At 41.3% G+C, this 24,255-nt stretch overlaps 3 protein-coding genes across 4 annotated transcripts in view; 1 reads left to right on the top strand and 2 right to left on the bottom strand.

The window, feature by feature from the left end:
• The window catches only part of ldlrad4a (low density lipoprotein receptor class A domain containing 4a), a gene marked incomplete at its 5' end in the record, with an annotated part of 67,503 nt that extends 66,587 nt beyond the window's left edge, over positions 1-916 (bottom strand). Inside the window, one exon of the mRNA XM_080837468.1 lies at positions 812-916. The remainder of the gene's footprint in view (positions 1-811) is intronic.
• Positions 917-2,193: 1,277 nt separating this feature from the next.
• Positions 2,194-11,275, bottom strand: seh1l (SEH1-like). 2 transcript variants are annotated; one of them, XM_080837880.1, is made up of 9 exons: positions 11,040-11,275; positions 10,563-10,613; positions 10,289-10,435; positions 9,931-10,142; positions 7,422-7,517; positions 7,163-7,303; positions 6,515-6,672; positions 6,014-6,170; positions 2,194-3,153 (listed from the first exon to the last, which is right to left on the bottom strand). In XM_080837880.1, exons 1-9 carry the CDS (start codon positions 11,148-11,150, stop codon positions 2,979-2,981), a joined length of 1,248 nt encoding a protein of 415 aa, XP_080694006.1. In that variant the 5' UTR covers positions 11,151-11,275; the 3' UTR covers positions 2,194-2,978. The 2 variants fall into 2 exon arrangements, with proteins under 2 accessions (XP_080694006.1, XP_080694007.1); XM_080837881.1 differs by lacking the exon at positions 2,194-3,153 and adding an exon at positions 5,391-5,575.
• A 417-nt stretch (positions 11,276-11,692) lies between these two features.
• LOC308364015 (uncharacterized protein) lies at positions 11,693-22,677 on the top strand. The gene is made up of 16 exons (XM_080836949.1): positions 11,693-11,780; positions 12,000-12,071; positions 12,215-12,283; positions 14,476-14,500; positions 16,718-16,783; positions 16,882-17,030; positions 18,701-18,817; positions 18,903-18,939; positions 19,046-20,153; positions 20,295-20,352; positions 20,441-20,539; positions 20,657-20,758; positions 20,944-21,051; positions 21,196-21,303; positions 21,447-21,699; positions 22,340-22,677. Exons 2-16 carry the CDS (start codon positions 12,009-12,011, stop codon positions 22,543-22,545), a joined length of 2,568 nt encoding a protein of 855 aa, XP_080693075.1. The 5' UTR covers positions 11,693-11,780; positions 12,000-12,008; the 3' UTR covers positions 22,546-22,677.
• Positions 22,678-24,255: the final 1,578 nt, after the last annotated feature.

Here is a 24,255-nt window from a genome sequence, read left to right as displayed (position 1 = left end):
TAATTAATATGATTTGGGTTTAGATAAGTAGCTTAGTAACTAGCGAGCCGCAAACAGGAGTTATTAAATGTTTGAACTTGGAGTTATAAAAAAGCTGAGTTTAACATTATTGTTAAAAACAGCACCAGGTTATGCAATTTGCTATTGTCCTATAACGCTTGCCATTATACTTTTATTATAGAATACACAACAGTGAAAAATGCTTGCAAATGAATCAAAATCACCAAATCGAAATATGGACCAGACGTCAAAAACCAAGTAAACTTAAGGGGGGGAAACGTAGGTCCATCCTTAGCCTCTCAAATAAATCTCCGCATTTTAAACATATGCCTTAAACTGTATGCTATGATGTGACATGGCCATAGCTGGAGCCAACGGTTTGAAAACAATTTCCACATCCATGATTAGAAGTTTCCTGCATCCTCAAAGCTCGCTTGGGCACCAAGGCATTTTCTGCGTTCCTGAGCCCCCCCCCCCCCCGAATTAAATTATGCGTAGAAAAGCGAACAACGTTTTTCCGCAGGGTAAAGTCGATTTTATGTCAGCAATAGCGACAGCACAATACTGATATCTTCAACCATTAACGTAAGAGTGCCAACTACTAGCTAGCACATCTTGTAAACGCGCCCTTTAAGAACTTGAGACCTCAAACGTGAGCCCTGTTTTCTTTTCGACTACGCTGTCTGCAACAACTTCCATCGCCCTTTTTTCTTGCAGAACTGCAGCACTCCCCATTCCTCTATTCGTCAGACACAGAGTACTCGACCAACGTAACATAGCCTAACTTTAAAGGAAGGAAAAAACAGCTTACATTTGCGAGGTCTTCATGGCGTTCTCGACTATCCCGCGGAGTGAAAGGCGTCTTAAGAGCCAGACGGCGTTCCCTACCCGAGGGTGTCAAGTGCGTCTAGACGATCTCACTCATTGCCAATGCCAAACTCGACAGTGCACAAACTCCGTTGTATTCCAATCCAGTTTTTCCTCCCTGCTCCACCTGAATAATTTAGAAAACTCTGTAGCGACATCTGCAGAGTAGGAGTACTAATGAAAGCTAGACTTGAAAAAGAGTAATCCCCTTCGAGTGCTAAGAACATGGTTTAATACAGTAGCCTATCTTATAAGTGCGTTATAAACATCCTCAAGTATAGAATTACAGAATATACTTCAGGGCCTCGGTGAGGAAATACAATTCTTGGTGTTTGCATCTAGACAGAAAGAACACTTATATTTTATTGGAACAGACTAAATCACATGAACCAAAAGAAATTTCAATGTTCAATTTAAACCGATAAATAGTATGTTTATAGGCAACGTATTCAAGGAAGGCCTTTGGCTTTTACTGACAGAAATTCCAAAGCCCACATTTCAGTCAAAGCATATGATGATGGGGACCACATCCACAAATTTAACTCTTTGAAAGGCCACAGGCAATTATCGTGGGAGAAGAATATAATTGTCAGCCCCCCCGCAAATGCTGACGCTGAGCACTCTGAAAACCTCAGTGTGTACCCCATAATGTAGATGTCTCTGCAGTCTCAAAACAATACCATCTGATTAAAAGGCATGACGGCACAAAGCAGTTTTAGAAAAACAACACACACAAAAAATGTCATTAGCAGCCTACCATCCAGACAGACTCGGGGCAACCAGAATGTGTGTCTAAGTATGTATATATGTGTCTGTGTGTGGAGTTAGACCCCAGACACAACCCCCTGGTGAGATTTTAATTGAATGAATCCTACCCCCCTGGGGGGCATGGGCCTGTTGCCAGGGTGGGTTCATGTGTGCAGATGAGACAGCCACAGGAGAAGGGGGGTCAGGGGGTGGGGTGGATGCATAAACTGGGGCCCGAATCATTTACCCTCCTAAAAGGTTCATTTACAGAAGGGTGGGGGGACCCCCTGTGGCTGGGATTTGAGAAGGCTGGTGGCACGGACAAGAGTGGCTGAGCCCTTTGTGTGTGTGTGTAAGTTTATGCGTCTGACTTGTGTATTTATATATATATATATATATATATATATATATATATATATATACAGTATATATATATATATATATATATATATATATATATATATATACAGTATATATATATATATATATATATATATATATATATATATATATATATATATATATATATATATATATATATATATATATATATATATATATGTGTGTGTGTGTGTTTGTGTGTATGTTGGTGAGGGCATGCATGAAGGGGTGGGGGGTATGTGCCTCATGTCTCAGTACGTGTGCTTGTGTCTATATACTGTATGTATATGTATGTGTTCTATGTCTTTAAGTCTACATATGAGAATGTGCGTGAGTGTATTAGCTACAAAAACAGAGTGTGTGTGGCCAGTCCAGGCCCACACATAGCCACAGGCTGGCCAGGTGTGTAATTAGGGCACAGTGCTGTAGGTTTCAGGGCAACGGTGTCCAGTGCACCCCCCAGGACAAACTCTCCACCACCAGCCAGCAGGCTATGACCCAGCATCCTGCTTCTGATCCCCTGTGACTGAGCCTTTCCACAAGGGTTGAGCCTTGCTTCAGGAGGACCTCCTGGCTATGAAACTGCACCAACAGTGCAGTGGACACATACAAGCATTAGTAGCTATTCAACAGATTCATTTCTAGTAGAGTAATTGTAGCAAAAACAAAGTGTATTCGATTAACACCAACATGCCCATGAGGTATGTAGTTGAAATGAATAACACAAAAACATCAGTAATACCTTTTTAAAGGCACATCCCCCGAGGGCCTAAAAATGACCCATGTTTGCAATTTCCCGCTTAGAACTAAACTGAACCTGGGACGAAATTATATATCAGCAATAAGATGTACGCCGCAACCACAAGTTCAACCTTTGTTTGTCAAACAAGATAGCTTCATTTTAAAATATCCTCTCTGTGAAAACATCTGCACAGGTGAGCATGGCCGTGACCGAGGAATGGGAGGCAGGCCTAGTCAATTTGTCAGTCGTGCTCGGGGATCTGGGAGCTGGAGGGAGCTATAAACCTCCTTCGGAGTTGGGGGGGCTGCGTGATGCCAGGCTCCGAGTCGCACGTCTGCTCGATGAGCGAGTGCGGGGGGAGGAGGTGGCCCAGCCTGGAGCCAGTCCTGGGGGGGTCCAGGTGGGGGAAGAAATATCTGGAGCAGGAAAAACAGAACCAACATGACAATACAAATGAGTGGGAGGGGGGGATGAAAGAGGGGAAGAGAGAGGGCGGACAGAGAGGGAGAGAGATGAAAAGGAATGAGTTTGGAATGAAAATAATTTGAAGGAAGAGTATGAAAGAACAACAGACAAACAAATGAAAAGCAATGGCAGGATGGTTGCATTGCTTCCCGAGGGGGAGCAGAAAAGGGAGGGGGGGGGCTTTTTACGTGAGTCTCCTTGCTTCTGTGCAAACAAGCCAAGCACCAATTAGCAAGCAGACACCCACAAGCAGCTATTTTATCTGTCCCTCAACCTCCTTGTCACGCTGTGTAGTCCGCCATCTGCAAAGCTTTGACACCAAGATAAATGGGGAGAGATACCTGCAGTTTTGCTTTAGACTTAGTCATTACGTGTTCTCTCTAAGATGACCCAATAATGAAACAGCCCTGTGCTTTTTGTGCATGAACTAATGTGAGCTAACTAAGATTTCTGGAAGAGCTTGTTGTTATGTACAGCTTCCCTTGGCTGTTTAAAGTTAAGTCTTTTTTCAGCAAGAGAGTCTGAAATTCTGACACATTTAAAACTCTAGGGTTTATCTAATGATACTGCAAATTTTGGAGATTTCAATCAGCTCCAAATTTGCTGCCAATACATTAAATGCGAGACATTCAAACGCAGCATGAAGGAAGTCTGCAATTTCGAAGGTTCAGTTATTCCCTCAAGACTCCTAACAACTGACATTACAGAGCATGAGTAAAATGTGGAATTCAGAAAACACGTGCAATGTGGTGTTATACCAATCTTTATTGTACAAATTAAGTCACTTGGCAAAAGTTAGAAGTTTCACATCTACAAAAAGGTTTTTAGAACCTTTTCTTCTTTTAATCCCCTACCCTCCATTCCCCATACACACTCTCTCACACACACACACACGCTCACATAAACATGTAACATACGTATCTTTGAGTTTTCCTCTTGATGATCATCTCTTGATTTTCCAAAATAAAAAATGCAGAATGTACCCCCCCCCCCTCCCCCAAATGCTCACTACAGATGGCTTTATGTTTGGCACTCTGAAGGTTGCTTTCAAGGCTCTGTCTGCGTAACTCGGCCCATCCTGACAAGGTAGCTATAGCTATTGATCTTTCAGTCACGCGTTCTGGGAAGTGAAGCTACACAGAGCATATATAAACAGGACTGGCTAGCTTTATGAGCCATACACCCTGAAAGCAATCTGAGGTACTGGATTGCATGATGTAAAATGACAGATTTTTAAGAGCATTTGGGGCTTGAACTGGGAACTGGCTTGGTAATTCAAGCAGGTTGGTGTAACTGGTTGAGTGTGTATGCATATCCAAAATTAGGCTTAATCTTTTTGCTGTATTATACACTGTTGGGATACTTGTTAACATACTCGTGCCTAAAACACCTCTTCAATAATGTCTTAGGTTAGGTTAAACACGATCTAAAATGGCAAACGTTTACTAGACTGGTCATATATTCTTCTTCAATATCTTCCAAAAAATAGCAAGTGTATTTTGTATATTAACAGGTGCATTACAAGAGGCTCATTTAGGGGAATTTGAGCATTTATTAATACATCTGAGTAAACCTTCATTTGGTTTACTCCTGTTTGATATTCAGTTAGGAGGTGTTGTAATTTTTTTGGAAAAGCATCCATTTGCTTATTGGTGGTAAAGCCTATTATGGTGTGTGGAGAGCGATGGTCAAGATAAGAGGCAAGATCCAAAGATCCAAAGATCCAAAGAAAATGAATAATGACAAAAAAATATTAAATGCATTAGTTAAGCGCCATTTTTCACATAACACAGTCACACAATCAGTACTTTGAAATATCCACACAATCATACAAGTATCAGACAGAAGTTGGCTTGTAGAGTGAAAGGGCTCGTTTCCTGGGCAACGACTAATTTTAGGTCTGAGCCAATCCCAATTTACAGTGTAGATTCTCCATTCAAAAGGCAAGGTAGTTTAGAACAATTCCTAATCCTTGTTTAGGGAAATCAATGCTAGGGGACTTTTGGCTTGGATGAGATCTGGACTATGGTTGGTACCAGAACTAAAGGTGTGTTCACAAGAGACAAGCACTGGCCTAAGCAGGGCCATCTCCCCAAAAATGAGCTTTACCTATGCCAGACATGAAAATCAAAGACAGCATCGGAATACAGAAACCTGGGAACACACCATTAGCTGTCAAACCGGACAAAAAAGGCATCTGGTCCCATTTCCTTTAACTCTACATAAAGCTGATCTATGACATGAGTAAAGAGGTTTTGGTTGGTATAAAAGTGGGGGGGCGGGATAAAATCAAAACTAACAGTCCAATCCTGTCCTGAGCATGCAGATAGCAGTACACAGCTCCATTAGCCTGGCATCAGCTGAGCCTTCGGTCTGTTAAAGGGGACACAATACAGGCAGGTTACACATCACACATCACACAACACAACAACTGCAACATATGGGTTCAAGCATCACTCATTAAGTGCACACAAATCACACTTGCACACTGTAGTCATACAGTCAGGCTCTGATCTCCAACAGAATGTAGCTAGCAACACTACAGAGTGCCTAGCAACACTGAACATTATCGATTACATGCCCAGTGAAACGTCCATTACTGGTAAATGTGTGCATTAATTGTACTGTAAGTTCAGTTAGGATCAAAGTGTATGCTAATTCAGAGCATGTAATGCAAGCTTAAGCGACTCAAGTGCACAACTGCAATAGCCATCGCAAATCCTCACAAGCACAACTTCTCCAGTGAGATGTTCACTTCCTGCACTTGGAGGCAAGCTGAGTGCGTCAACCATGCCAGCGCATCACACTGACCTCCCAGCAGACACCGCCCCGCCAACTGCCGCCTGAGACGCCAGTGTCCCCGAGGGCCCTGTGGCGTTTGCCACCCCTGCCTGACCCGAAGTCCCGTTCACCGGGGTGCCATCGCCCCTTAGGATCCCTGTGCACTTCCAGTTATCCATGTAATTTGCTGAGGGAGACCAGACAAGACAGAGTGAGTGTGTGTGTGTGTGTGTATTTTAATGTAAACTAAGAAGACGGTTTACTATATATCTAGTGTATAGTATAAGGTACAAACACTTTATTTCACAGCTTTGCAACATCATTGTTTTTTGGTTATTTATTTCAACAAAATACTTAAAAGTCACATCATGCATTTCAGATGTGAAGAACTTAAGAGAATTAGACCGGGCCTTTGTAACCACTCCACTGCCTGACTTCACTTTTTCCAAAATACAAAACCACCCAAGAAAAAAAACAACCAAGAAAAAACAATGCAATGGTGTTTTCCTGCAGTTTCGGCTGACCCCTAACCTTTCCAAAGCCGGACGCAGCCGTCATCTCCGGATGAGGCCAGCAGAGTGCTGGTAATGTTCCAGCTCACTCGCCACACCTGCGAGTTGTGGTTGTCAAACTGGGCCATGACCTGAACCTCGAACTTGGTGGGACCTGACGTGGTGGTCGTCTCCCTCCTGGATCGCCAGAACCCGGGAAGCACCAAACAGGATGCAGGAAGAGGAAATCACATTTGAACCCAGTTCCAAACCTTTTGTCAACAGCTTTTCTATGCTTCCAACTAGACCTTCACTCAGTTTTAATCGGACAATGTATAACAATTTTAACCTGCGATCAACTCAACTTTCTCTATGCTTGTCCCATAGGATTACATTGTGTAGTTGTTTTGCAGTTGCCGGTTATAATGCTCCAACACTGGTCTGATTTCTATTTGATTTTTGTCCCTAGAGAGAATTTGGACCCAAAAAGATGGGATGGTAGAGCCTGGGTAAAAAAAGTGCCGCGTTAAGTGACAAAGCATGGTTTCACTTAAGCCAAGGTTTAGTACATTGTACTAAGTGCTTTTCTCGTACTGCTAGTTGGGAAAAAGTAGCAGTTAAAAAGGAATTATATGCATGTCATACACAACCCTTTCGTACAAACAGTGGTTATTTCGAGTTAACTCACCGCAGTGGGACAAGCTTGAAGATTCGCACGTCTTTGGTTGCTATGGCGAGGACGTGGAAGGAGCGACCCAGATTAGGGGCAAAGGACACATCGTGCACCGGGTCTGTGACCGTCATCAGTGTCTCAGCTTTTGCGTACTTTCTGGAGAAAAAAAAGAACACACAAAGACGACACATTGACTACCTCAGCCTTTTGTAAAACATAATTATATAAATGGCTCCCATAAGAACTACAAGAACAGTGAACGGGTAGGGTGCACCTTGTGTTCTCGTTGTATTCAAAGATCTGAACTTTCCCAGTGTAGGTGACGTTGTCATCACTGCCGACAGCAAACATAGGGTGGTGGGCCCGGGAACTGGGTTTGGAAGAGGAGGAATAAGAACATAAATTTGAGCGAGTGCATGAGCACCTTTCGTTCCCCACCTGGAACACATAAGACTGTAGTTTGCAAAACAATAATGAAATAATCCAGACACATCTCACTTTGGGGGAACACCCCCCCCCCCCCACCCCCACCCCCACCCCCACGGTATTTACGACCACCTTTTACAAAAGAAAGAAAAAAATCAGGTTATGCTATGCTGCTCATGTTGCTCATCTAACAAAATTAGAAATCCTTCCATGAGGCCTTAGATTATACATTTCAAACCAATGCTTCAGTAACGGCTGACAATGTCTGCAGAATTTGGTTATTATTCATGTTTTTCAGCTTTGTATGTAAGCAGTGGAGCTACTGCAGCAGAGAAATGAAGGGAAATAGCATATAGGGTGCAGGTTGCCACCTAGTGGTAGCTGTGTTATTCCACCGTTTGGAATTATCCTAGGACACTAGGTCAGAAGTAGTAGGTGCATCCCATACTGTTACTTGGATGCTTCCTCTGCCCTCGTTCCTCCAGCTTGTGTGACGTTTGACGTCATGAAGGAGGTCACATTCCTCTAATAGTGAGAGGAGAAGAGAAACGAGGCGTGAGGAAGGAGGACAGAGGACCTATGAATGAGGAAGCACAAGAGCAACCTTTGCTGAAGTCTTTTTAGAGATGGGTCTTATGTCTGGTTACAAAGCATAACTGGTCCTTTTAAAGCCTATAAGAAAAGATTTCAGAACACGTGAGGTATAGGCCAAAGTGAAAATTACCCTCCCGTTTCTTCCTTTGCTTTCTGTCAACATACAATTCAAAATATTGGAGCGTTTTTTTTACGAAAATGAATGATCAGTCAGACTTAGAATGTTTGAATTATCAGCAATTATAAAATAATTTCTATCGCGTTATTTAGCTGTTTCTGATTGGACAAGAGACGTTCCATGAGTTGGATTATCTGTCAACATACCAACAGTTTGGGACTTTTCACAGCTAAGAATAAATCACTCCGCGATGAAATATTGCGCATTGATGATAACCGTTAATTCAAAGTTCTTAAAATTCCAAACCAAGAAGTTGACAATGGAACTATTTTTTGTTGCGGCCTTGGTGGCTACGGCCAACACCACCCCTGGGATTATCCCTTACCTACCCCACTCCCACTCGTGCTATATTGCTTAAATATGCCAACATTAGCAAAACACTGGTGATTGTGTTGCCTACAGCTTTGTGTTTAAAAACTAATACATTTCATACCACATCATGAGAAGGGCAACAATAAAACTCTGCGGTAACAGGATTTGTTTATAATATGAGATAATGAGAACTCTCAATGCTTTGGCTGATCTCAGCAGTTGCAGTATGGTAGGCCTTCTATCCAAGTTAATATTGTCAGCAAATTCCAGACTTTGAAATTATGTAAGCTAAATTTAGTTCTTAATTGTAGCAAACTTAACTAGCTAGTTAGCCAAAAATTGAAACTTTTCCTTTTTAACATGCTGTCAAAGGTTAGTTTACATTAATACTTGCTGGTGTGCAATCATGTCTTTCGACAGGTCCATAAAGTCTAGCCAAAGGTGATGCTGCTGTGTCATCAGTAATTGGTGTCTCTTACAAGTGATGCATGAGTGAGCAAGCATGTAATCTCTTAAATACTTCAATACTTTAAATGATATGTTATAAATAATAGAGCTAACCTTACACATGTCAGAAGGTCTGGACTTTATTAATGTTTCAATGGAACCAACCCAATTCATACAATTACTTACTTTTTCGTAATTGAATCCACATCCTAATTTTTTAAAGTATTGTTTGTTTGTTGCTAGTCAGGGGAGTTGGTAATTTTGGAGCCCACTGTACATTATGAATGATTTTTGATTCTGCATCTTAATTGGATGGTTCACTATAAGGATTAATTATACAGAATCCCCATTGAATAACAAAGCACGCCAGGTGTGATTAAGACTGCCAATACATTTTGCACAAGATAGACGTTCAGAAGAAGAGAATGTCAGATCCTGTCATGCCCTGAGCCTCTATATGTATACAGGGCACTACTAGATGTAGGGTTTATGGTTTTCACTTGAAACAACAAGCAGATAGGAAATACAATGTACTACATCTAAAAACTTATAAATGACCTATAGTTAGATGATTTTATATAAACTAGCACCAACCTATATGAAATATAGCTAGAGAATAGTGAATATGTACATATGAACAACGATAGCTGTGCATACTTGATACACATCACTGGGCTGAGAAAAGTAAATGTTAATGTAACTTTGTGTGTGTGTGTGTGTGTGTGTGTGTGTGTGTGTGTGTGTGTGTGTGTGTGTGTGTCTGTGTGTGATTGTCTGTCTGTGTTTGTCTGTCTGTGTGTGTTTGTCTGTGTGTGTGTGTCCAGACCTAGAGGGGTTCCAGGAGATGCAGGAGCAGCTAAGCTTGCAGGAGATCTCATGCTGCAGGGACCACTGGCTGAGGTTCATGACGTCAGGTGCCTCATAAATGCGCACCACCCCATCGGCCGAGCATGTGGTCAGCATCAGTCCCATGTGCTTGGGAGCAAACTTTACGTCTGTCACAGATGTCCGACTGTCCACCAGCGTGGTTCTCTTAATCTGAGGACACAAGAAGTTGTAAGATACTGAAAGAGAAATACAAGACACTTGATTGAAGAAAAACGAAAACTTTTCAGTGAGTCCCCAAAATGTCTGCATTCAGATCTGTGTTTGCTGTTTAGAATCGTGGTGTTCCTGTCACTAACCCAATGGCTAAGGCCCCGCTGTTTGTCATTGGACTCTCCCACAATTTCTTCCCACACAGCTGCAGTCCGATCAAAGGAACAGGATGCCAACACCTGTCCAAACTCTGGGTGGGCCCAGGTCACTCGCCACACTGACCCACTGTGGGTCTACATCCGCACAAACACACGGGAAAGAGAAAAGGATACAGGGAGAGAATAATTAAATAAAGAAATTATCCATGTTCAACCAATGATGCATGAAGTAATGCATGTACAAATCCTAAAAGTTACTCACCTTCCAGCTAGCAGTGCAATGCCACTCTCCATCGTCACTTTTGTCCCACACCTAGAATGAAGAGCATCTAGCTTAAGACTTTAACAGTAGACACCAGACCCTTGGTGTAAGTCATAAACATATTGAATGTATCTGGATAAAAAATGGATTACAACCAATCCTTCAGGCGAGGTGTACTCGCCAGCTGGTTGACTAACAGCAGTCATAAGTACACGGAGTTTGGCTATAGGTAGCAAACTTTACAGTAAGCCGTTAACAGCCTGAAATGTTGACTTATGTTTCAAAACTTTACAATATCAAACTAGTTGATGCTAATTAAGCTAGCTAGTTAGCTAGCCAAATCCAATCTGTGGATCACTATTACAAAACGTCATTAATCATTAATAATGAATCCAAATATAGCGGTTTCAGTGTACAAACCTTAAGGCCCACATATGAGCCGCCTTGGGAGAATGTAATTTTGTAAAGATGGCATACCTTGACACTTTGATCACTGGAACAAGTCGCCATTCTCCGACCATGGAAGTCATAGGATACATCATGAATGAGATCCCTATGATCTGCGGCAATACTTCGAGCAACGAACATGATGTATTTTGAGGATCGTTGGTTGTGAAAATGATTGTCCGAACAGGTATATAGTTTATCTGCAAACACGTATCGCTTCTAAGGAATTATTATAAGTCATGTGAGTCTGTGTACATCTACCGCCATTTTCTTGCATTCAGAATGGTCAATGGTTCTTCTTCTTCTTCTGACAAGTTCTAGCGTACAATTGCAAATAGTACATTATCGCCTCCTTCAGACTATGTATTGAATTGCAACGTTTGGTGGGACGTTCAGGAATCCTTCAATTAAATCAAGAAGTTTATACGTGGGCTTAGGTCAATGTGGCACAAAAATGATTAAGTCTACACATTAAGAACAGTAAGCATTTGAATTTGTCAAGCTTGAAGTTGTTTTTTTTTTTTATCGCAAGAAGTTCAAGCTTGCCTCCAGACCAGTAGTGGTCCCTAACGACTAACGACTACATTCAGATTTTGCTCTCAAACCCTTTTAAGACCTGCGAGACTAGACTAACGACAGGAAATCAACAACCGTATTGCTAGCTCAAACGTTAAACAGTGCAACGCCAGTTGTCAGGTTTTTGTGTTTGGTGGAGAATTATTATTAGAGTACCTTTGCTGTTTTTGTTTTTGTTTTGGCGGATCACCAGAGGTAACATCGAATTTTGTTTGGCAACTAGCTGGTTGGCTTGTTTGCAAGCTAGGAAGCTAACGCTAACTTTACATGTATTCCTGCAGGAGATAGGGCGATAATTTAACGTAGTTTAATAATGGGGTAAATTATAGATTCGTTTTTTGCCAAATGTTGTGTGGAACTTTAGCGTCATCTCATTGTGGCTTGGAAGATAACGTTTGGATTCTTTACTTGCAGGCAGAGAAAATGGCTGACATAATAACAACTGAATATGATGATGGCGCCGTCGATGATTTCATTCAATGCGGAGTGAGTGCAATCAAGACGTTGAAATGGCAAATCTTATAAAACCAACGCAGTTTTGTCTGCAAGGCAAATTTAAATTGGTGCCTGCCCGCTTCTCAGTTATGTTGTACAATTCTTGTATTAACAAAGGTTTAACTCTCTTTCAGTTTTGCAACAAAAGTATCAGGGGTGACACCCAATACAGAATTCACCTGACTACAAGTCAGCATTTGAAGGTAGGTTGTTAATTGATTTGCTTAAAATAAAGCATGTAACATATGGATCTATTGCAATGAGTTTTCATGCTTGAATTCGAATCTTCAAGATCTATTTTCACTTTCACGATTAAGCTTAGAGATGACTTGCTCAAGTCTGTTCTGCCATTAACCTCTGCTTAATGACTACATCATTTTGGAATGATCAATCAGATTTACTTAATGGGAGAATGTAATGAAGATATATTTCCATCTTTTTTCAATAAACCCATGATGTGCTTGGTTTGTGTGCATGGAGGACATTTTAGGATCTGTCAGAGTGGAAAAGTAGTTGTGAAGTTGGTGGAATTCATCTCTCAGATCCCACTGTTTCTTAGTGGTAAATTAATTTATTCTTGAACATGGACTCTGGTCCTCCTTAAAAGGGCTGCCAACTTCATGTTATTCTCATAAATGAGTTTGATCCAAGTTTTCATTGCTTTCTTGGATGGTTGAAAGCTCAGGTTGACCATATCTCATTTTCAGTGTGAGAGCTGGTAGCCTTTTGCCTTCCTACATACATCTATTCTGCTCGTTAAATGTAGCCCATCTCATAAATGTGAAACTGATTTCTAAATTCCTAATAAATGTACAATGCTTGTGTCCAGCAAGTATGCAGCGCGTACCCCCAAAGAGGCCGACGAAAGCAGCGAAACATAGTGTAATAATGTAATTAAGACCTTTGTCAGGTCTTTAATGGCACACACGACACCCTGGAACACACACATGCTTTTATGGAGGCGACACAGGACACACACACACGTGCGCGCAGGTAGGCCTGAGGTTGCAGTGAATACATTTTCTGCTTTTTCATATCCTGGCCGTCCTTCCTCAATAACCCCCAGGAGCAGTGGGCAGCTTGTAGCGCCCGGGGACCAGGTGAAGTGAACTGTCCATCTTTGGTCAGGGATGGACATGTGTTCTGTTATTTGGCATGTTTTTTCTGTTGGGGTTCTTCGTGCAGGAAACCCTTTGTGAAAACGGGGAGAGCATGCAAACTCCACACAGAAAGGACCGAGAGATAGCCTACCTGACCACTGTAGGTCTGGGGAGGACCCGCTCCCCAAAGCCAACAGCGCCCCATGCGGGAATCGGACCCATTACCACCTTGCTGTGAGGCAGCGGTGCAAACACCTTAGCCACCGTAATTATTCTGTGCCTAATGGACAACTGGTGCATTCATTTTGAGCCCTGTGCACCAAGTGTCTTGGTGTTTTTGACTCCTTCGGTCAGGCCAACAAAATGAGGATGATCAGATGAGCCCAAGACTGCTAGATTTTACACTAGCACTCTTTCTGGGGGGGTCTCCAACTCTCAAACCTGCTTGGATTTATTGCACTAAACTCCCTTCACTTCATCTCCAGTCCAGGGTCCATGATGCTTCTGCAATGCAATAGATTATCACTGTAAAACTTACCCTGGGAATTGGATTCGTTCTTTGGATGGTGAAAGCCCCAGTGACTGGCTTTGTTGCCATCAGAAATATTGAGTCTCAGCTTTTTAACCTTGCCTTTCGCACAAAACTACTTGTCAAGGTTTGCAAGGTCTTCTTTGGTTCTAGTTCCAGGCTTGATCTGTTGGGACATGGAGAAGAATATATATATTTTCTTTTTTCCCCGACTGAAAAAAGAGATCTTCTGAGATCTTCTGCATTGGTCTTATCACGGGTTGTCACCTTTTCTGGACTTGCGAAGATCCTGTCTGAAAATTCACAAGAAACTCTGACATTCCAGACTGCATCAATACTCTGGAAAATTCCATCTATGGAAAGAGATGCCAGGTCATTGACCAGAGTTGCTCTCACGCCATTTAACATCTCAGTGAATGTAAGCGTAAGAGACAATCATGGTCACCCCTGTGTCTAGTTGGAGGCAGGATATGGTAGTTGATTGTTGTAATGATCTGGTACATTAAAATTGAAGAATTCAATTGAAGATTCTGTGATAAGGATTTTCAGAGACATTTTTGACTTCTAAAAACATTGGGTATAAGCATTGTGTAATTTACCAATTAAGCATTACATTTCTGTGTTTATAGATAAAGCCTTAGGTTGCTTTGTAGCATCAGAGCTCCATGAGATTGCCTTTAGGATAAGCCCTTTGAGACATACTCTGGATAATGTTTTATGAAATGACTAATTGATGAATATTTTCCCCTCTATCTTGATGGAATAGAAAGTGGAGACCATGAGTCCTGTTGGTAAGTAGTAAATCTTGCCAACATGGTTGGCATTTTTCTTTTTTTCTTTTAGCTCTGTAATTTACACTCACTTAATCTGCAGTCATTCAATATCGACTGGAAAATGTATTTATTCAAAGGTAAGTTGAAAATATATTGATGTGCCCTATTGCACTGATTGTGTCAAGATGACAATGGGAATATTTTCTTAAAATGGCCAATCTAGTACATTCTAGCATTGGGGGGAGAGCAACCTGAAAACCTCAAAACATCTGGCGCATGAGGCAGAGAACTTGGCGTAAAAATCCTCTTTGCTGTGGACAGTACCGTCTTTCTCCAAGGAAGAAAGAAAGAAAGTGTGTTCATATACCTTCAGGTCCACCACTGTACTTTGTCTGTTTCCTCTGGGTCCTCATTTTCTCCTGCCAGTACATGCATGGTAGGGATTGGATGGACCAAGCCATGCTATTACATTTTTTTTCACAGTGAAATGTAAGTAACGATTAGGTTTGGAAAACATGCCCGACAGAGGTCTTCTTCTCCTTCTGCACATTGCTCATGTGATGACATTTGGTGGGATTTTGACCTGTGTTTACTGACAGCCCACCCACTTCAATGAAACATTCAACACCTGCCTTGACCATCATTGTGGACACTCCCGCAAAGTGTATAAGGGTCTTTGCACAGGCTGGTGGAACTACTGTTGAATGTAGTTCTGCCAACAAGCCGGTATACCCAATGCAGATGCAGGGAACAAGTTTCAACCATTCAACTTTTTATTCTGTATCCCCTTCTTGAGCAGTCGAATAAACAGAAGTTCGGCCTCAAACTGATTCAACTTTCTAGCCGTTTGGTGCTTGACAGTACATGAAACAAGCAAAGTAGGGAACAAGAACTGCGTGTTAATAACCTCAAATGCCAGGAAATGTGCAAATTGAAGGATAACTGGCTGGGCAGAAAAGCTATATATTGGCAAACATACCCAAAAAGCTTGGACTGTGGTGGTCACACAAGTGTTAGCTACTATGTCTAGCCAGACCACACATAGGGTTCAGCATTGAAAACCAGGACAACACTAATGCTTGGCTTGTGAGAATACTGTAAGTAAAATCCATAATTATTAGAAATATTCATCTTTAAGCATCCTTTGTTATGTGGAACCAGAATAAACCAATCAGCGTGGTTTTCCTGGATGGGATGGAGCATAGAGAGCACATTTTTGTGTCTATGTGAAGATTTGAATAGCGCAATGTACACAAACAAGACCAGTGCTAAGTACATTGAAGGGCTTTAGTTCTCAACTCAAGTCTTCTCAAGACCAAGTTTTTTTTAAAGAATGTGAGTCAATAACCACAATGGAATTGTGTGGAAAACAACATATCACATCCTGCAGGTTGTGGCTGACTTTGCTACCATGAGGCTGAAGTTGCTACCATGGTCAACATGTGAATTTAATTGGGTGCAAAAGTCAATTCCATGTTAACCACTGTTGCCTTTTCACAAGCTATTGTTGCATTGGCGTAAAACAGATATCCTGTTGAAAAGGGCTCTTTTTGTCTCTGAGAATGATGGCAACGCTCCCTTTTCAGTCCCGCCTGGGCTCAGAAACCCTGTCTGCCATCAGAAAGCATTGGGTTATATTGCCATTTTTTTTTTTACAGCTGTTTTTGGACCATCCATTATTGGAGTGCCACCTAAGGGAATTAAATGACAATCCTGTTGTGTCTGTCCCCCGAAATGAGAAAGAAGACAGAAGACTTAAACCTGTGATCCAGCAATAACTTAACTCTTCAAGCTAGGGGTTAACATGTCCCATCCTGTCATTTCCTATTGGCCTAGGCACCAGAAAATGCACAACCAGGGTTATCTTGATGTGCTGTAATGTACATGTCCAGTTATTTGAGAACTCTTACCTTTTACAATCACCTTCGAAGCAGCCTTTTGATTAGGTAAGGGCCTCTGATTTTGTCAAAGCCTTGAAACGTTTTCAACAAGGCATATGATGTTGGTAACTAGAGGAGCTGTAAAACCAGCTTGATCAGCAAGGGGACAACCAGAAAAACTATTGTATTATCTGCAACTAATGCATTGTGTGTGATTTTGTTATATGTTTGATAATTCTAGGGAGAGACTAAACGTGAATACATTTGGGAAATTATAAATTGGTTTTGTTCACTCAGGATGTGCTTGATAGTCTATATTTTTCCACTTGACTAAGTTGTTGTGTGGATCTTGCAGAAATCCCAGTTTGGGAGAGCTTCATCGATTACTTGGACTACCTGAAACTTGATGAGCCAATCATTGGTAAGGTTTGACCTACTGATTCAGGCTTGCATACTCACTGCTTACCTTATTTTGTTTGACAGGCTGTCTAATCTAGTATTGCTTTGCTTGCCCTACAGGTTTGAGCTATCTGGAGCAGATGGAATCACAAATACTTGGTAATGGCGAAATAAGGCTAAAATACAAGTGCAAGCTGTGTAATTTAGAGGCAGACTTGCCTGGAATGGTCAGCCATGTGGTGGGGCGAAAGCACCGGCAGAAGTTTCTGGTGAGAATTTTGTGTGTCTGTGTCTGTCTGGTATGATTAGTACTTGTATGGTAAGTCTTCTGAAATGTTTGGACATTGAAAGGGAGCCTTTCCCTGGATTTAGAGATATCTGTGTTCCATACAACCGATACCTACCCGGACCGAAATGCAACGCAGATTTCGGTGCTTCCTTTCGGTGCCTGAGCAGATAATTAAAAAAAAAAAAAAAATTATTTTTTTTTTTTATTAAAATTTTTATAATTTAACAAAACTAGCGATAGCTAACGAGAAGTAACGTTAGTGGCGTAGATCTTTCTGAGTACGATCTGTATACTTTTTTGTGTTGATAACAGATTTCGTGGGGCACATATAAAACTGCTCCATCTCCCAATATAGACTCTCGCCTGTGTCGCTCACGCTGCATTCCGTATGGGACTAGTGGAAACGTGATTTGTGTTGAGGAGTTGCCATGGTAATGGGTTGACTTGCGTGTGGTTTCGGTTTCAAGATAAGTGTGGTTGTTCTAAGCAGAAGTTGGATAGGATACGCTTTATTTAACGGAGAGCTACCGTCTCATCCAAAGATATTCCTTCTCAATGTGAGTTCTTAAGAGAGCTCTAACTTGGACGCTACAATAACATTGCAACAGTCTGACAGCGAAGAGCAGGCAGCCTTGCACAGAGCAAGCACAAACAGAGCTAGCCATCAATATAACGGAGAAAATGTCGAAAGGTAAACGATCAAAAGTGTGGCTGTATTTCGCACAAAAAGATTCAAACAACGCGATGGCAGCATATGCAACAACAAAATTGCGTGTAAATGGGGGAGAGAACTCATGAGGCCCTGAAGCTAAACTTTTAAAGGGGCAGTACACATTCACGAAACCAGTGGGTTTAAATAAATGCAAACTAATTAATATTTGTTTTACTCTGAAGGCAAACATGCTCATATTTCTGCAAAAGTATTACTGAAGTGTGAAGTGTGTGTACAGAGATTTATATGTATTTAAGTATACTGTAAACAGTTGTTATAAGTTAATATATTGTTCATAGTTTGAAGTTAAAAGGTTTGAAGCCAAGTGTTTTGTATTTATTTTTATTTATAGTATACCTTAAACAGTTCATATATTGTTAAATTTGAAGAAAACTATTTGCCTTGGCAATAAATAAGCCTAATGTCTTTAATAAAAAAAAAAAAAAAGTATCGGTTCTGGCACCGTTTAGGCAACGGTATCGTTTTAAAACTATCGGTTATGTACCGGTATCGGAAAAAACCCAAACGATACCCATCCCTAGTTATCACTGTGGCTACAGTGTGATCTAATTTATTTGTGATCTTTTTCATTTATTTATTTATTTATTTAACAGAGACAGTGCACATTAATGAACATTACTGTTAATATGGCAAAGTGGCTAAAGGAAGGTCCCCCCCAAGTGCTGATAAATCTTACAATTGACTAACCCCTGTCTTAAATGAGAACTAAACTTCTAGGCCTATGTTGGGTTTTCGGATATGTGTTGGAATACGGTTCCATTCTTGTGTGGCTCTTACAGAAAAGGCAGACTGATTGAAGGCACTTCTCCTAGACTAGATGGAATAACGCAGTCCCTACTTGTAACTCCTCTTGTGATTTTATCTGAGTTTGTTCTTGTGCCACTGCTTACATATATATCCCAATTTTCTTACCCAAGGAATTGCAAAGACCTGATTTGGTAACTTGGAACAAGAATTCTATCAACCAGCAGGGAAAGATGGTAAAGGCCAAAGCAGAAGTTGTAGAGAGACAAGAAGGCCGTGGAAAACCTGCGGTAGGTTTACACATCAACATGCACACTTCCATACTCATTAGGGATTACATTCCCGAGTTGTAATAAGAATGTTTTGAAATTTTAGGAATTGCCTCGGAGACAAAGAAATTCCAGATCGAAAGGTGAGAACAGTTCTATATTTTAATACATTGTGTACTTTACCTGTTAATGCTGTTGCGGTTTGTACGAAGTAGTCCTTTCACCTGATATAGTTGTATTGTGTATTAGGTCCTCAAAGAGCTAAAGCACCCCAAAATCCCAGATTACCAAACCAGAGACCGCACATGGGCATCTCACCACAGGGCTTCCCAGAAGACCCTCATTACCAAGGAAAACATGTTGACAGTGGTTATTATCCAGCAAGAACTTATGGAAGCGATGATGGTTATCCTGAAGACGCTTCCGTTCAACGTAACTACGAGGATGACCATTTAAGAGCTTCTTTCCCCGAAGGTGGTGACTATGGGCAACGGTATCCTAAAGATACCCGCCATGAGGAGTCCTACCCAGAAGATGACATCCGTAGAATGGATGAGCCTCCAAGGCACGAAGGTGACCACTATGAGCCATCTTTCTATGAAGATCCTCGGGCAACGCTACAGCCAGGGGATGACCATTCTGATATACCCTACCCAGAACGTCCCTACGGAGATGATCACCACCCTGATTTACCCTACTCAGACAGGGACCTTCCTCGCCATCACTATGAGGACCCTCATACCCGGGAGTACCAGGAAGAAAAGACTCCTAGCCAACACCCTGCTGCCAGTCACGGTGGGCGGCTGTACTCTGAGAGAGACCCCAGTGGACATTCGTATACTCAGGTTGACAGTCATCAGCCTGCCCACACTGAGGTCTATGAGCAGTCCTATCATAAAGAGGTTGCCTATGACAGACGTGTCAAGGAACACCTCCAAAAAGATCCATACAGTCGTTCCTACGCAGACGGTGATTCTCCTGATTGGCACCCAAAAGCAGACACAGATCGTCGTTTCCCAGGTCGTACTGACAGTGAGGTGTACTCTGAACGTGGTTTTCAATCGCATCACAGCAGTGAAGATGACCGGAGAGAGAGGATTTTCACAGGCTCTGACACAAAGGAGAGGAATAGGGGTGATGAAGCCAGATATGATAGAGGGATGCCTGAATCTAGAACGGAGAGAGACTGGGTAGAACCAAGAGGACCACCACCACGGACTAATGAGACGAAGAGGAGGCCCTATCCAGATTTCCCCCAGCATCAGGGAGTTACACATCAGGAGGTGATGCCTACCAAAAAACGGAAGAGCAGGTTCTCCAATTGCACAGAAGCTGAGAGAGAACTGCTGCAAAAATAGTAAGACTTTGTGTAAATTACATTTTGTAACTCAATGCATTATAGCATTTCACTGTACTAATATCAGACTAGGGGCAGACTATAACATCTTTGCATTGCCGGGCTAAGTTTGTTTTTATTACCTTTTCACCTCTCCTCTAGTCAAATGGCACAAGCTGTTTCTGAGAGAATTGTTCAGAAGCCACCTTTGAAAGTTCAGGTACAAACACATTTATTGACTTCGTATATTTGTTCATAACACAGAATTCTCAACATTCAGAACCTATTTTGTTCTTGTCTATATTTAGAAGCGTCCTGAGAGTGTCAGCTCAAGGGAGGATTACAGGGAGCATTACAGGGAGCGTGGAGAAGTTGAACAAGATCCTGGGAATGTAATGGATGTCCTTGTAAGTCTACAAGATTTCATGTATCACTGTCATGTCGCATGTAAAAATGTGTCATTTTATTTCTTATCATTTTTTTATCTTTATACACCACTTTTACATTAACTTCTGTATTTTCAGAAAGATGTCCAAATTGAGAGTGTGGAAGAAGCCAATTTTCTGAAGAATAAACTTTGTACGCTGCTGAAGGAGTTTCAGGCTAATAAATCCGATAGGAGAGGGGTCAGTATTGTACTCCATGTGTGTGTGCATTTCTATCTTTGTCAGGTGTAAACATTTATGGCCATTTCCCAGCTAATGTACACATGTTTTGTTGATGACCGTTCTGCTATAGGTTAGATGTGTGAGGTGTTAATCTGTAGAATGCTGTGATTTACTTGTGTTTTCCTTTTGTGATTTCAATCCAGGATCAGGCTCCCCCAATGGATTCTGGAGAGTACGGCCAGCCAAGGAGGGAGATTCGGGAACGGCCACCGACTAATGAATATACCCGCCCTATGAGAGAAATGTCAGCTGTGGGTGTAAACATATATGGCCATTTCCCAGCTAATGTACACATGTTTTGTTAATGACAGTTTTGCTATGGATAAGAAGTATGAGGTGTTGATCCATAGAATGCTGAGGTTTACTTGTGTTTTCCTTTTGTGATTTTAATCCAGGATCAGGCTTCCCCAATGGATTCCAGAGATTACATCCAGCCAAGGAGGGAAATTCAGGAACGGCCACCGATTAATGAATATACCCGCCATATGAGAGAAATGCCAGCTGTGGGTGTAAACATATATGGCCATTTCCCAGCTAATATACACATGTTTTGTTAATGACAGTTGTGTATGGGTAAGAAGTGTGAGGTGTTGATCTATAGAATGCTGAGGTTTACTTGTGTTTTCCTTTTGTGATTTCAATCCAGGATCAGGCTTCCCCAATGGATTCCAGAGATTACATCCAGCCAAGGAGGGAGATTCAGGAACGGCCACCGACTAATGAATATACCCACCATATGAGAGAAATGCCAGCTGTGGGGCATGCTCATGATGACTTCCGCCAAGTCTCCCCAGAACGTTATGATAGAAGGTCCCATGAACGGGACCAGCCCCGTTCCAGGGGAGAACATTCTAGGCCTGCTGAGATATTTGACTACTCCCATGAAGCCGTTAGCAGAGGTAAACTGATGTTAACAGAGATAAAGCAGTAGGGGTGGGAATCTCTTGGCACCTCACGATTCGATTCCGATTCAGAGGTCAACGATTATCGATTCTAAACAGATTATCGATTCTAAACAGATTATCGATTCTCAATTCTTAACCGATAAAACGATTATCGATGCATTTCGACTTTTAAAACATCTAAAATCACTTCCTATGTTTGATAATTAAGGAAAATCAACAAATGAATTACCTTCTCTATTTTTTTTTATTAGAGAAAAAATCCTTTTCGCAATTATGACTCTATGAACGATGCAATAATCGATACAGCTTGCAATTTTTATTTTTTTTATAAAAAAAATCGATTATGAACTTTTCTGAATCGAGACAGAATCGTTTTAGAGGTAATCGAGAAAAATCGAATAATCGATTTTTTCCCCCCACCCCTATAAAGCAGTATTTTCAGAGAGTTGTATGTTTTTAATGTATGTGAAACTGTAGTGGTCTTGTGCTTAGTTCATACTCACATGTTCAGAATTGTCGGGATGATTGAATTTGGGGAATCCGATTATAAATAAACTATTATGAACCTGGACTTTGTTGACCCTTTGGAGAATTACTCATGTTGTCTGTTTTTGTTGTCTGTTCTGTTTTGAAGGGGAATATCGGGCACCTCCGCAAGACGGTACGTTAAGGCTCAATGAAAGTTCACGGCGTTCGTATTATGACAGTCCACCGGAGGAAGACCCCCGTGACTTTCGCCCTCAGTCTGTCCGGACCCGCTATGATGAGGCCCGAAGAAACCCTCCATCCAGCCTTGACAAAATTGCCTCTACTCTTCTTCAGCTTGTGGCTCACAAATGAGAGAGTTTCTGTGTCTAATTGTTTTTTTAATTCATTTTGAGAAAGAAAAATACTTTGGTTGTACACGATACTGTATGGATAAGTGCAAATTTCTTGCAAACACATTAAACCACATTTGATGGCTAAGATCAATTCATTTTCTGAAGTTTCTCTTAATTGGACAGACAAACTTGCAACCTTTTTAAATGATTAATAAATGATTAATTTGGTCTAATGGAGTGTGGAATAACATCAAAGACCGACTAAGATCTCTCTTGAATTGGCAGCAGCAGTGAAAAAAGACAAATTGTGCTGATATGTTCATGAAAATCAACAAGATGAAGAAGATAGCAACTGTTATCATTAAAAAGGTCAGAGTAAGTTCTAGTTTAGGGTGAGATTTTAAAAGCCTTTTGAATAACTGGTTCAAAGTAATGGAGCAGATAAAAATATGACCATTTTGGTGAATAATTCATTGCGCTTCATGCATTGTCATCATGTTGTAGGTGCTGCACTGTTTTCAAAACTCAAAGATGTTGGTTTAATGAGGGTTTTGGGGTCCGTTCGGCGTAGAACTGAAGCTAAGTTAATCGTCATTTTAGCAGGAGATGAACAGGAACACTAGGGAATACAAGACCATAATCATGGCAAAATTTAACACTGCCACCGCTGTGAGAGCAAGGCGTTGTGTGAGGATGCCTTTTGGCTGATATCTATGTTTGAATGCGAAATAGCAAGTGTGCTTTGGGACAGAGATTTACACTGCCGGTTAGAAACTGCAAGATTGCTAGTTCGATTCCCCTCACTCCCTACATCGTTGTAGTTTTACACTTCCTTGCAAATCGCTTTGAATAAAAACGTCTGTTAAATGACTAAATGTAAATGTATTAATAACAAATGCAATACATTGAAGCAGTGAAAATAAAGTGTGTATTTCTCTCTTTTCTTATCATGAGTCCACCTTAATCATTTTCTACAATAATAATATGCTATGGTGAACTAATAACACATATAATTATGAGTGCTTTGTTCTCCGCATCGCCGTCACTACAAAAATGTACCACTCGTACACATGTGGGCTGAATCGGTAGGGCTCATACAAGAACTCATCATGATGGAATAATGGATCTTGGCGATCGCAAAGAACTCTCTCCCTACGCTAATCAAACTATCTAATATGACTCCTTGGTCAATGGCATCCCTCCTTTTTCCGGGGGTGTGGCAAGCTTATCCAGCTAAACTTAGGTTAGCCTGCCCTGGAGCAGGTTAGTGCTAATTTATATGTTACTATGGTGATTTATTGAAAATTGCTTCGCCGAACCAAAAATAGGGGCGTTTTTTTATTTTAGCCTGGAATCTAGCTCGCTAAACCGCTTCGCGAGCTACGCCGAATAGGGCCCTGGTGAACTGGAAAATATTAGTTTGGTATGGTGGTGTATTAAAAAGCGGTATCAGCATTTACAGCAAGAACAACGATATGGATGCATCCAACCAAGCTACAGAGAATCAGACTTAGGCTACCAGATACACCTGGAGTCTACAAGAGAAGGGATCGAAGATGATACCAGGTGAACTGCATGGTGATTGACTTAAGAATGGCTTTGACTATGAGTAAGAAGACGAGCATGGAAACTATGGGATAAGTGAATGAGAGTGAACGTATGCATTAGGGGTGTAAATCTCTCATGAAAAAGACGATCCGATTCGTATCTCGATACATGGATACGATAC

The sequence above is a fragment of the Sprattus sprattus genome (assembly GCF_963457725.1).
Source record: "Sprattus sprattus genome assembly, chromosome: 4".
NCBI classification, from domain to species: domain Eukaryota; kingdom Metazoa; phylum Chordata; class Actinopteri; order Clupeiformes; family Clupeidae; genus Sprattus; species Sprattus sprattus.
The sequence above is the reverse complement of the archived record's forward strand: the minus strand, read 5'-3'. Positions and strand labels throughout refer to the sequence as shown.

What these genes read in the sequence shown, in the direction of transcription:
- seh1l (XM_080837880.1), bottom strand. Translation starts at nt 11,150, where the DNA reads ATGTTCGTTGCTCGAAGTATTGCCGCAGATCATAGGGATCTCATTCAT. An exon ending in AGCGGGGCCTTAGCCATTGG is followed by an intron (nt 10,143 to 10,288) that starts GTTAGTGACAGG and finishes TTGTGTCCTCAG; the next exon opens with ATTAAGAGAACCACGCTGGT. An exon ending in CTGCGTCCGGCTTTGGAAAG is followed by an intron (nt 6,171 to 6,514) that starts GTTAGGGGTCAG and finishes GGTCTCCCTCAG; the next exon opens with CAAATTACATGGATAACTGG.
- LOC308364015 (XM_080836949.1), top strand. Translation starts at nt 12,009, where the DNA reads ATGGCTGACATAATAACAACTGAATATGATGATGGCGCCGTCGATGAT. An exon ending in ATGATTTCATTCAATGCGGA is followed by an intron (nt 12,072 to 12,214) that starts GTGAGTGCAATC and finishes ACTCTCTTTCAG; the next exon opens with TTTTGCAACAAAAGTATCAG. An exon ending in ACTTGATGAGCCAATCATTG is followed by an intron (nt 16,784 to 16,881) that starts GTAAGGTTTGAC and finishes CTTGCCCTACAG; the next exon opens with GTTTGAGCTATCTGGAGCAG.